Here is a 13,220-nt window from a genome sequence, read left to right on the forward strand (position 1 = left end):
AATCCACCCAGAACCAAGAAAATATGGGAGTGAGGAGCATGTAGTTAAATTTCTGTCTAGTCTCTGCTTTGTTCTCTCTCCTTTTTCACAAGCATTTGCAATCCTCTATGATGATCTGATTTGTGTCAGGTTCTTGGTCTCATAAAAAGCATAACTATGAACTTCCAGATTACAGAGGATAAACCTATTCTTTGGATAAACTTCAGCTTGTAAGCTAATGGTCAGCATGTAAACCTTAAGTTGCACAAACACTCTGCACTTTGTATTTCCAGAGCCTTATCACATCAGTCTATTTAATACTTCATCAAGATGGATCTACTGATTGATATGGTTGATACGTTTGATGCCTGCCAAAGTGTAGATGCCATTGTATAAGGTAGGAGTGAGGAGGGTTGCCCTGTTTGGCACTCCAGGGTACCCTGCCCCCATGACAGCTTGTAAGTAGCATGCATGGCAAAGCATGGCAGCAGAAAATGTTGAGGATGCAGGTGACCTTAACTGTCACAGGCAATGTTGTCATTATGATACAACTCAACTGTAGGTGTCTTCACAGCAGATGACACAGATCTGCAACTGGGTCTATGCTCTGTTGGAGCCTGAAGAGGCAGTTGTCTTTGGCCATTGCCATGTAGGTGTGCCAGAGACTGCAGTATGGTTGGTGGCATAATGGCAGGTGCGGGCAAACTGGTACCTGCTGCTCTCCTTGGCATTCCTTCTTTCATTCTGTATCATTTCTCTTTCATTCTGTATCACTTCAACCATAAATACCATGATCAGGCAATTGAAAACCAACGGCCATCACTACTTTGAATTTGACTTGCCAACTGTTAGGTGCCAAATGTTCACTTAGATGCATGGTAGCTCCTTGAGCTCCTGTGAAAGTTTGTATTGTAAAAGCTCCCAACCAACCAAGCATTTCAGTTTTTTCACCAATACAGCATGTCTTTTATTGATGATGTGGAGATGCCGGTGATGGACTGGGGTGGACAAATGTAAGGAATCTTACAACACCAGGTTACATGTTGGACTATAACCTGGTGTTGTAAGATTCCTTATATTTGTCTTTTATTGAGCCAGCACTGTGAGCTAATCCCAATGTATGAGATGGATGGGATGTGGTATTCTGCAGCACACATCTGGCCTGAACTGAGATAATGTCTGGCTCTTAGACTGGTGGATGCAATACTGACTTGGGTAGTAAATTCCTGCTCGAAACGTTTTGAAATAGCCCTACTATACATTCAAATATTATGTTTAATGTTCTTTTTATAATACCACTGAAACTTTTGCTTGGCTACAGGCCAAGAGTTGGACATGTTAATTGGTGCTTTACTGAATGCTTTCACACAGAGGCCACTGGGAAAGAAAGTACAGCACAGCCCATCTTAATAATCTGGACACCAAGTTACCTACTTCTGCTGCAATGTAATGTGGCCAGCAGTGTCGGTAGAAGATTTCAATTTTTTTTTACTATTTAGATTTTCAAGATTCCAGCTGTACTTGGGAATTGATTGCATCTGGCAAAGTTGCCCTTCAACATTTAAGTTCCCCCCACAGCGCACTTCAAACCTGCACATCAGGAATGCACTGGTGTTCCTTGAACCCAATGGCCTCAATTTTAACCCCCCCCCCACCAACCCGACGGCAGAAGAGGGTCAGGGGTGGTGGTTAAAATATGGGAATCGAGCAACCCGATCCCATTCCTGGCCACTGTAATATGGTGATTCAGGCTTTGGACAAGGCTCCCACTAAAAGCAGGCAGAGGCCTACTTAACATGCACGGCGGGAAGAGCTGACTGGCCAGAAGAAGCCCAGGTAAGTTTCAGAACTTTGCCTGATTTTAAGCTCTCCTTGTGGGCCAGGAGACACAGGAGTGCTCCCCCCAGGCCTCACAAGGAAGTCTTTGGCCATCCCATCCTCAACCTCCACACCCCTCCCCATCGCGGCCTCAGCCTTCCTTCACCCCTCCCCCTCCCAATCACGGCCTGAGGCTTCTCCCCCCCCCCCCCCACCAATGACTACCAGGGACCATTCCCACGGGTCCACGTTTGCAGCTTCCTGCCGCTAAAGTTTTGTTTCCGTCCACCAGCCAGGCAGTGAATTTGGCCGGCTGTCGGGCAGCAGTCTGCACACAATTATTTAAATGAGGCCTTGCCGTTTTGATCAATGGTCCCCAACCAGCGGAAATAATTTCTCTCTATCTACCCTATCAGTTTCCCTTAATATCTTGAAAACTTTGTTCAAATCACCCCTTAATCTTCTAAATTCCAGGGAATACAGCCCTAGTTTGTGTAGTCTCTCCTCGTAACTTAACCCTTGGAGTCCAGGTATCATTCTAGTAAATCTATGCTGCACTCCCTCCAAGGCCAATATATGCTTCCTAAGGTGCGGTGCCCAGAACTGAACATAGTACTCCAGATGTGGTCTAACCAGGGCTTGGTATAGCTGTAGCATAACTTCTACCCCCTTGTGTTCTAGTCCTTTAGATATAAAGACCAGCATACCATTAGCCTTTTCAATTATTTTCTATACCTGTCCATGACATTTTAATGATCTATGTACCTGGACTCTTAAGTCTCTTTGGACCTCCACTGTTTCGAGCTTTTCATCATTTAGAAAGTACTCTGATCTATGTTTTTTAGATCCAAAGTGGATGACCTCACAATTGCCTACACTGAAATCCATTTGCCACTGTTTTGCCCATTCACTTAATCTATTACTATCTCTCTGTAATTTTAAGCTTCCATCTACACTGTTTACAATGCTGCCTATCTTTGTGTCATCGGCAAACTTGAATATGTGACTCTCTATCCCATCATCTAAGTCGTTAATAGATACAATGAATAGTTAAGGCCCCAACACAGATCCCTGTGGGACACCACTAGTCACATCCTGTCAATTTGAGTACCTGCCTATTATCCCTACTCTCTGTCTCCTGCCGCTCAGCCAATTTCCTAACCAGGTGAATAATTTGCCCTCAATTCCATAACTTTTGCTAACAGTCTCTTATGAGGGACATTATCGAATGCCTTCTGGAAGTCCATATAAACAACATCCGTAGACATTCCCCTGACCACTACTTTAGTCACCTCTTCAAAAGATGCAGTTAGGTTCGTCCGGCATGACCTACCCTTTACAAATCCATGCTGGCCATCTCTGATCAGCTAAAAATTTTCAAGGTGTGTTCAGTCACTCTATCCTTAATTATAGATTCTAGTAATTTCCCGACAACAGATGTTAGGCTAACTGATCTATAATTCCTTGGTTACCCTCTCTCACCTTTCTTAAATAGCGGAGTGACGTGCAATTTTCCAAGCTAAAGGAATGGTTCCTGAATCGAGGGAACTTTGGAAGATCATAGCTACTTCCTTTAAATCCCTGGGATTGAAACCATCTTGTCCTGGGGATTTGTCACTCTTTAGAGCCATTATTTTCTTCATTACTGTTAATTTGCTTACGTTAATTATGACGAGTCCCCACGCCTGATTCAAAATTAATTTCCTTGGGGTGTCCAGCATGCTAACCTCTTCCCCTACTGTAAACACTGACACAAAGTAATTATTTAACATGTTTGCCATTTCCTTATTTTCATTTACAATATCACCATTATCAGTTTTTAAGGGGCCCACATTGCTCTTGACCTCCCTCTTTTTCCTAATATATGTGTAAAAAATTTCTGTTTTGATTTTGATATCCCTCGCAAGTTTCTTTTCATACTCCCCTTTTGTAGCTCTTACTATCTGTTTTGTCACCCTTTGCTGTTCTATGTATCTCTCCCAGTGGCTTGGATCTGTGCTTTTTTTACATTTTTGTATGCTTTTTCTTTTAGTTTTATGTTGTCCCTTACCTCTTTTGTCATCCATGGCTTTTGTTTTGGCAAGTAGAGCTCTTGCCCCTTAGGGGTATAAACTAGTTCTGTATCACATTAAATTCTTTATTGAGCACTTCCCACTGGTCGTTTGTCGTTTTACCCATTAACAGATTTGCCCAGTTTACTGTGGACTGTCTCTGTCTCATCCCATTGAAGTCGGCCTTACCTAAATTTAGAATCTTAGTAGTTGTTACGGGTTTCTCCCTTCCAAACACAATTTTGAACTTGATCCTATTATGATTGCTATTAGATAAATGTTCTCGCACCATTAGGTTGTTAACCAAGTCTGGCTAATTACTCATTATTAAATCCAAAATGGCCTGCCCCCTTATTGCCTTTACAAAATATTGTTACAGAAAGCTGTCCTGAACACACTTTCTGACATGAGCTCATCTGCTTATCCCAATCTGAATGAAAGTTAAAATCCCCCATTTAAACCACATTGCCTTTGTTACATGCTTGTCTTAAGCCCTCCACCTTGCCAAATCTCTCATCTTCAAAACTCCCATCTAAACCTATCTTTTCGTCCTTTTCTAACTCCTGCTTCGTAAATGTTCTCTCCTCATCCCTCTCGCCCAAGTTTTTGAGAAGCACCTTTGGGACATTTTGATATGCTAAAAATGCAGTTTCAGTGCAGGTTGTTGTTAATGATGAGTTCACATGCTTGTGTATTGATTTAGGGTTAATGTAAAGTCCAAAGTTTGTGGATGCACTTAAGCAATGTCCTAAAAGCACACAATGTGATACTAAGAGTAAATATCAAAAATACCAATAAAATCAATCTTTCGAAATGAAAAAAAGCAGTGAATCAGCACAACAAAAGCAACTGTAAGTTTTTTAAAAATTCGTTCATGGGATGTGGGCGTCGCTGGCAAGGCCAGCATTTATTGCCCATCCCTAATTGCCCTTGAGAAGGTGATGGTGAGCCCCCTTCTAAGTGAAGAGTGCAGTGAGATTTGGACAGTAAATATCCAGTGATACAAAACACACCAAAAAAGAATAGAAAGCAAAACTAATCTCTCATTTCTTCTAATACTGGTTAGAATTGATATAGAGGGAAATAATTTGATCTTCTGAAAGCAGACTGATCCCTTTTTAAGACCCTTTGGCATTCTGGTTTTGAATGCAGAACGAGCTTGTTTAGCTTTCAGCGACTGTGCCCTGAATGAGTAACAACAAAAGCAGCAACGAGCTGTTCCCGACGTGGTTAACATGCTCTCAAGTCCCTCGGTCTCCCAGGATGGTGCAGGGATAGCGCGCAGGGTCAGGGCAGCTCACCAAGCGCTGCAAAGCGTCCCTCAAGTGGCTCACACCCAACTGCCACAGGCTCACGCGCCAGGTCAAGGGCTTGGGCTCGCGCCAGTTGCCTCGCGACAGCAGAGGCCCGGAGGCCACGCTAAAAAGGCAGGCAGGCCATCAAACACTCAATGGTAAACAGACACTCACAGAACAGTCAAGCAATATTAATCTTTTCTTCAACGTACAATTGGTTTTCTATTTTTCTTAATAAACTCCACCTCCCCCCCATCCCCCCCACGCCGTGTTCATTCATTAACCCAGTCTGCCGCTTTTTTTTTTCTCTGGTCTGGAAACTGTTAATCTAACAGTCCACATCTGGTTCCAATGTGGGTCGAGTTACATCTTTTGGAAACAATGCTGCTTTTTTACTTAGTGAATTGCACTGAAAAAAGTTTTAAACTCAACTAAAAAAAAAACTTCAAGGCTCGATTATGTACATGACAGCATCACCTTGTGTATTTATATGTGGCACATTGAATGCACAACAAAATATTTTGCTAATCTTTAAAAAAAACTATCACTTAAAAAGTTTCAGTAAACTATAGAAAAACAAACCCATAAAGATAAAACATTTCACAAAGTAACACAAGAATTCTCTGAATATAGGAAAATTAGTGCAGGTCTCAAAGTCTTCATGAGCCTCACCCACACTGGTACAAAATAGCCAGCAGACTCCTCAACCCAGACATAGAAACGATCCAAAAAGTTTTATACATATAAAGTTTTACACATATAACTTTTCATTTGGATTAGAGAGACTAAAAAAAATTGTTATTCCGAACCACTTACCGAGCATCAGCACAAACGTGAGAGAGAACAAAATCATGGTGGCTTTTAAAATTCGACATTTAATCCACAACTTGATGAGAAACTTTCGTGCTGCTTTTCTCCGCCTCCTGGATTTGTGGAACTGGAATGCTGGGACAGACCTGAACACATTAAAACATCAGGAGAAGGAATGCCACTGCAGGATATTTACATCTTCCCAATGCACATGTCCCTCATCAACCCATTCGGTTTATTTGAACTGCCCAGATGTGAAGAAGAGTGTGCTGGGTTCGTCTTTATTGGGATCTGATGTGACAGGTCTGTTACGTTGAGGGCTGATTGATTCGTTTCAGGGGGTGAATGGAGAGGACAGTGACCGCCGGAGCTGGCATTACACACATTTTCCCGTCTGGAAGTTGCAGAGCGCAAGTCTAACCACAAGTCTGCAAAAAGTATAGGGTGTTTTTTTTCTTTCTAAGCTAACATCATCAGAATGAATTATTGCTGACTGTGAGTGGGATCTGTTTCTTCGATGCTCGTTTCGCAGTTCTAAACAACTATTTCATGTTAACGTTTGAAGCAGGGTGATTTAAAAACGAAAAACAAAAAGAAATACCACCAGCGTTAGACTTTAAATCTAATATAAATCACATCAGTTTACCGAATCCAACTCAAATGTTTTAGTTATAAAAGCTATGCCTTTGTTTACCATTAAGAGTCTGATTCATATTTGTTGCGTATCTGTAAATAATTATATACCGAATATTTTTCTTCCAATGTGTCACTAGAGCGTCAGTGCCCTATTTTGATATTTGCTCCATTTCAATATGTCAATAAAAATAGGAACGATGAAAAAACAATTTCACCAATGCACAAACTTCATCACATGAAGTCACAAATGTCGGTATTGAAGATTGCAAACCATAGTCTAATTTCCAATGTTAATACCAGATTTTCCTCTTATACGCTTTTAGTTATGTCTTTTTAAAAATCAAAATCTGTTTTAATAATTAGGAAGGAAAGTGCCGTTAAAGAGGCTCTGGCTTCCTGAAAAATGCTTGGCAATGTTTTCTTCTTTTGTTTACACAACATGAGGAATGGGACTCATTGGAAAGCTCTTTCAAAGAGCCAGCACAGGCGGGATGGGCCGAATGGCCTCCATCTGTGCTGTACGACTCTGCGATACATCAACACCCATTGTAACCCACATGCATGTGATGTCATCATGACAAACATAGTTCCTCCCTCCCAAATAAAAAATGGTCAAAGAGGTGGAACTTTGCTCTGCATCTATCTCAATCTACCACAGTTTGATAGGATAGTAGATCCAAAAGTGGGGGGGGGGGGAATTTTCGCACCCAACCACTGACATCCCTCACATTTGATTAAAACAAACATTTAAATACAATTTAAAAATACATTTGCAGAATGTTTAATTTGTAACAGTTTAACTTGGCAGCAGAGAACCTCATGCTTCTATTCAAAATATCTAAACAAGTGAGTTTCAGATTTTTTATAGTTTGATTGGCTATGTGAATTCAAGGTAGGACTATAATTTTACAAACCAGCTAAGTAACACAGTTTAGAAGATACTGCACAGATTTATTTAATTTCTTGCTTAACAGTAAATAAATGCACAATTTTAACATGTAATACGTTATTATCATACAGTATTTATGTGGCTGTGAATGCTTTAAATTATCCGGAATCAATTTTTGCAGGTCTTGGCGATAATTTTTGACATGTACTCAGTGCCAAGCATAAATAATATTTTTGGCATTAAAACTTGTTTTGATGTTTTTAACACATTTTCCAATTTGGGCTTCATTCTACAGTAAATACTTACAAGTGGTGGATGAAAAACACTAATTCAGCCAATTAATAAAGGGTGGATCCAAATAGAGATTTGAGCACAGCATTTTCAGCTGTTATAAAAGTTTTATGTCACTTGTGCTATGAGACCCAATGGAACCAGGATTTAGTACCAACATAGAAAAAGAAAGAAAGACTTGCATTTATCTAACGCCTTTCATGACCTCAGGATGTCCCAAGGCATTTTACAGTCAATTAAGTACTTTTGAAGTGTAGTCACTGTTTTAATGTAGGAAACGGGAGAGCCAATTTGCACACAGCAAGATTCCACAAACAGCAATGTGATAATGACCAGATAAACTGTTCTTGGGTGTTGGTTGAGGGATAAATATTGGCCAGGACACCGGGGAGAACTCCTCTGCTCTTCTTCGAAATAATACCATGGGATCGTTTATATCCACCTGACGAGGCATCAGTCTAATATCTCATCCAAAAGTTGGCACCTCCTACAGTGCAGCACTCCCTCTGTGCTGCACTGTAGTGTCAGCCTAGATTTTGTGCTCAAGTCTCAGGAGTGGAACTTGAACCCACAATCTTCTGACTCAAAGGCAACTGAGCCACGGCTGAATTAAATTCTGTTGAAATAATGGAAAAGGGATGATATTTCCACATTTGTGGCTCCAACTGCAGTGTCAGAAAAGCAGTAGGAGGTAAGGGTGACTTGTTCACAGAGGAGCCAGAACCAGTTAAGGGATGTTCTGGCAATGTCTTACGTAATAACCTGAATATATCAGAGGAGCAATGCATCTGTGGGGTGATGTTCAATACGGAACCCATGTCTGAACTGTGCCAAATGGTGGCACTTGATTTAGTGACTCCAGCTGTTTGCCTGTGGCTTTTAAAGCAGCAGTAACAATCAATTTTCTGGCTACAGGTCCATTTCAGATTCCATGAGGCGTTTTTTGTGATATTAACAGAGGCACCATGGTCACTTCCAGACATGAGCTGACTGATGCACTGTTCTGGCGGACTGGTGAGTTTATTAACCACTCCAGAAGAAATAACTGGTCACACTGCAGCTTTTGGCTTTCCCAGACAGTTGGGCGTGGACAGTACCCATGTGGAGATATGTTTGCTGTCAATTCATCAGTGGTATACATCATCCACGTGTTTCCATTACCTCAATATTAAGGTGGTCCGTACTGCCCAGAAAATACTACTCCTGAAGATTGTCAAATTTCTGGGGGCAACACCAGACTGAAATACGAGTCCATTTATATATTTAATGAATGGTCAATTAAGGTTGAAAGTGCATGGCATGTAATAACTTTTTGTGATATTTGGTCTTTAGTTATTATCATTCACTAGACTCCTATGAACATTGAGGAGCTGGCTGGAAGAACAAGAGAACTGGCCTTCAGGCTTTCAATATCATCAAAAAGAACTGAAAGACAGAGCAAGTAACCGCAAGGCAAGTTCTGTTTAATTTTTGAAGAATAGAATCCAATTGAAATTGATCATTTTTCCCCTTATGGTTCATACTTATGATAAAACTTTAAAGATATATTGTTTTTTAGATTTTTCCTAAGATGACATCATTTGTAATAGAATATAATCATTTTAAGTAATTTATAAATAACATAACTTGTCTTTCAGAACTAAAAGTAGACTACAATTGAATCATCGTGAATAATTGGAAAACTCATAACTAACAAAATGCCAGTGTGACTCCACCACAATGTCCTGATTTCTCTGAATTATGTGATGGGGGCAGAGTGTGGAGAAGATGTTACCCACCTGGACATTAAATGGACCTGGCCTGAAGTTGGAGTTTATTGGTGTATGATTTGGAGAAGGTCATCGATGCTTGAGCCCAATTTGCCTCATTGTGTTTTAAAGCTTCCTTAGACTCCTTGTTGACGTTTATGTAGAGCATCGCTGTCTCCTGGCTTTCTGGGTAAGGTGGGTTTGCCTTCTTGATCTGCCTGGACTGAGAGGAAGTTTTTTTTTATTCGTTCATGGGATGTGGGCGTCGCTGGCAAGGCCAACATTTATTATCCATCCGTGATTGCCCTTGAGAAGGTGGCGGTGAGCCGTCTTGTTGAACCGCTGCAGTCCATGTTGAGAAGGTTCTCCCAGAGTGCTGTTAGGAAGGGAGTTCCAGGATTTTGACCCAGCAACGATGAAGAAATGGTGATATATTTCCAAGTCGGGATGGTGTGTGACTTGGAGGGGAACATACAGGTGGTGTTTGTTCCCATGTGCCTGCTGCCCTTGTCCTTCTAGGTGATAGAGGTCGCGGGTGTGGGCGGTGCTGTCGAAGAAGCTTTGGTGAGTTGCTGCAGTGCATCCTGTAGATGGTACACACTGCAGCCACAGTGCGCCCGTGGTGAAGGGAGTGAATGTTTAGGGTGGTGGATGGGGTGTCAATCAAGCGGGCTGCTTTGTCCTGGATGGTGTTGAGCTTCTTGAGTGTTGTTGGAGCTGCACTCATCCAGGCAAGTGGAGAGTATTCCATCACACTCCTGACTTGTGCCTTGTAGATGGTGGAAAGGCTTTGGGGAGTCAGGAGGTGAGTCACTCACTGCAGAATACCCAGCCTCTGACCTGCTCTTGTAGCCACAGTATTTATGTGGCTGGTCCAGTTATGTTTCTGGTCAATGGTGACCCCCAGAATGTTGATGGTGGTGGATTTGGCGATGGTAATGCCATTGAATGTCAAGGCGAGGTGGTTATACTCTCTCTTGTAGGAGATGGTCATTGCCTGGCACTTGTCTGGCACGAATGTTACTTGCCACTTATCAGCCCAAGCCTGGATGTTGCCCAGGTCTTGCTGCATGTGGGCATGGACTGCTTCATTATCTGAGGGGTTGCAAATGGAACTGAACACAGTGCAATCATCAGCAAACATCCCCATTTCTGACCTTATGATGGAGGGAAGGTCATTGATGAAGAGCTGAAGGTGGTTGGGCCTAGGACACTGCCCTGAGGAACTCCTGCAGCAATGTCCTGGGGTTGAGATGATTGGTGTCCAACAACCACTACCATCTTCCTTTGTGCTAGGTATGACTCCAGCCACTGGAGAGTTTTCCCCCTGCTTCCCATTGACTTCAATTTTACTCGGGATCCTTGGTGCCACACTCGGTCAAATGCTGCCTTGATGTCAAGGGCAGTCACTCTCACCTCACCTCTGGAACTCAGCTCTTTTGTCTATGTTTGGACCAAGGCTGTAATGAGGTCTGGAGCCGAGCGGTCCTGGCAGAAGCCAAACTGAGCATCATCGAGCAGGTTATTGGTGAGTAAGTGCCGCTTGATATCACTGTCAATGACACCTTCCATCACTTTGCTGATGATTGAGAGTAGACTGATGGGGTGGTAATTGACTGGGTTGGAATTGTCCTGCTTTTTGTGGACAGGACATACCTGGGCAATTTTCCACATTGTCAGGTAGATGCCACTGTTGTAAATGTACTGGAACAGTAGCCTATTCTGGAAGAATCATGTATCTTAGGTTATCAGGTAAATTTTTAAGCATTTTGTCCCCCCATATAATTATTGTGTCCATGGTTTTGTTCGCAATGTGGTGTGTTCAGATTTTTTTATGCCCATATTTTGGTTTAGCTCTACTTTTTTATGTTTATTCATGGGATGTGGGCATCGCTGGCGAGGACAGCATTTATTGCCCATCCCTAATTTCCCTTGAGAAGGTGGTGGTAAGCCGCCTTCTTGAACCGCTGCAGTCCGTGTGGTGAAGGTTCTCTCACAGTGCTGCTAGGAAGGGAGTTCCAGGATTTTGACACAGCGACGATGAAGGAACGGCGATATATTTCCAAGTCGGGATGGGGTGTGTGACTTGGAGGGGGACGTGCAAGTGGTGTTGTTCCCATGTGCCTGCTGCCCTTGTCCTTCTAGGTGGTAGAGCTCGCGGGTTTTGGAGGTGCTGTCGAAGAAACCTTGGCGAGTTGCTACAGTGCGTCCTGTGCATGGTACACACTGCAGCCACAGTGCGTCGGTGGTGAAGGGAGTGAATGTTTAGGGTGGTGGATGGGGTGCCAATCAAGCGGGTTGCTTTGTCCTGGATGGTGTCAAGCTTCTTGAGTGTTGTTGGAGCTGCACTCATCCAGGCAAGTGGAGAGTATTCCATCACACTCCTGACTTGTGCCTTGTAGATGGTGGAAAGGCTTTGGGGAGTCAGGAGGTGAGTCACTCGTCACAGAATACCCAGCCTCTGACCTGCTCTTGTAGCCACAGTATTTATGTTGCTGGTCCAGTTAAGTTTCTGGTCAATGGTGGCCCCCAGGATGTTGACTGTGTGGGATTTGGCAATGGTAATGCCGGTTAATGTCAAGGGGAGGTGGTCAGACTCTCTCTTGTTGGAGATGGTCATTGCCTGGCACTTGTCTGGCGCGAATGTTACTTGCAACTTATCAGCCCAAGCCTGGATGTTGTCCAGGTCATGCTGCATGCGGGCACAGACTGCTTCATTATCTGAGGGGTTGCGAATGGAATTGAACACTGTGCAATCTTCATCGAACATCCCCATTTCTGACCTTATGATGGAGGGAAGGTCGTTGATGATGCAGCTGAAGGTGGTTGGGCCTAGGACACTGCCCTGAGGAACTCCTACAGCAATGTCCTAGGGCTGAGATAACCACTACCATCTTCCTTTGTGCTAGGTATGACTCCAGCCACTGGAGAGTTTTCCCCCTGATTCCCATTGACTTCAATTTTACTAGGGCTCCTTGGTGCCACACTCGGTCAAATGCTGCCTTGATGTCAAGGGCAGTCACTCTCACCTCACCTCTGGAATTCAGCTCTTTTGTCCATTTTTGGACCAAGGCTGTAATGAGGTCTGGATCAATAAAGTATTGGTATAACTGACATTTATGGGGAGTCCTTGTAACCCAAGCACAACTATTTAGCTCCATTTATTTTCTGTATCTGTTATGGCACCTTGTGTCAGCCTTAGCCCTTATAAGGTGCATATTTTTCTGTATGTCAGCTTTGCTCCTGAGTCCAATCTCACCCTCATTCTCATCTTCACAGCTTCATATTCTGCCATGTTAGGTTCGACCCATCATAGAGGCTGCATGCTTTATGTTTATATCACCTGCGACCCAGGGAATGCTGAGCTTATGGCAAACCTCTTCTTGGTTTTATGACTGCTGAATGGCTTTGCTGTCCAAGCCTTACACCATGCTTACCGATTTAAGGGTTTATATCTTGTAATAATTCATTTGTGCTTGTTAACCAGACCTTTATGTTGTGTTTTTGTTTTATTTTTTCTCTAAATCTTCAAAAAAAGCTATAAATAAACAACACAAAAAAAACCCCAGAGCTGAAAAACATGTACACTATGGGGTGGATTTTCCTGACAGCAATACCAATGTCCCAGAACAAGACAGCATCTCATAACACCCTGCATCCCTCTCATCAACGTGTGCAAACACCAGCACAACTACAAACACCC

At 42.7% G+C, this 13,220-nt stretch overlaps 1 protein-coding gene across 1 annotated transcript in view; it reads right to left on the minus strand.

The window, feature by feature from the left end:
- LOC137301503 (CXADR-like membrane protein) overlaps window positions 1-6,328 on the minus strand; it is a 92,121-nt gene extending 85,793 nt beyond the window's left edge. Inside the window, exon 1 of the mRNA XM_067971028.1 lies at window positions 5,960-6,328. Within this exon, the coding sequence (XP_067827129.1) occupies window positions 5,960-5,996 (37 nt within the window). The 5' untranslated portion in view covers window positions 5,997-6,328. The remainder of the gene's footprint in view (window positions 1-5,959) is intronic.
- Between the last annotated feature and the right edge of the window lie 6,892 nt (window positions 6,329-13,220).

Source organism: Heptranchias perlo, chromosome 33 (assembly GCF_035084215.1).
Source record: "Heptranchias perlo isolate sHepPer1 chromosome 33, sHepPer1.hap1, whole genome shotgun sequence".
Classification (NCBI taxonomy): Eukaryota; Metazoa; Chordata; class Chondrichthyes; order Hexanchiformes; family Hexanchidae; genus Heptranchias; species Heptranchias perlo.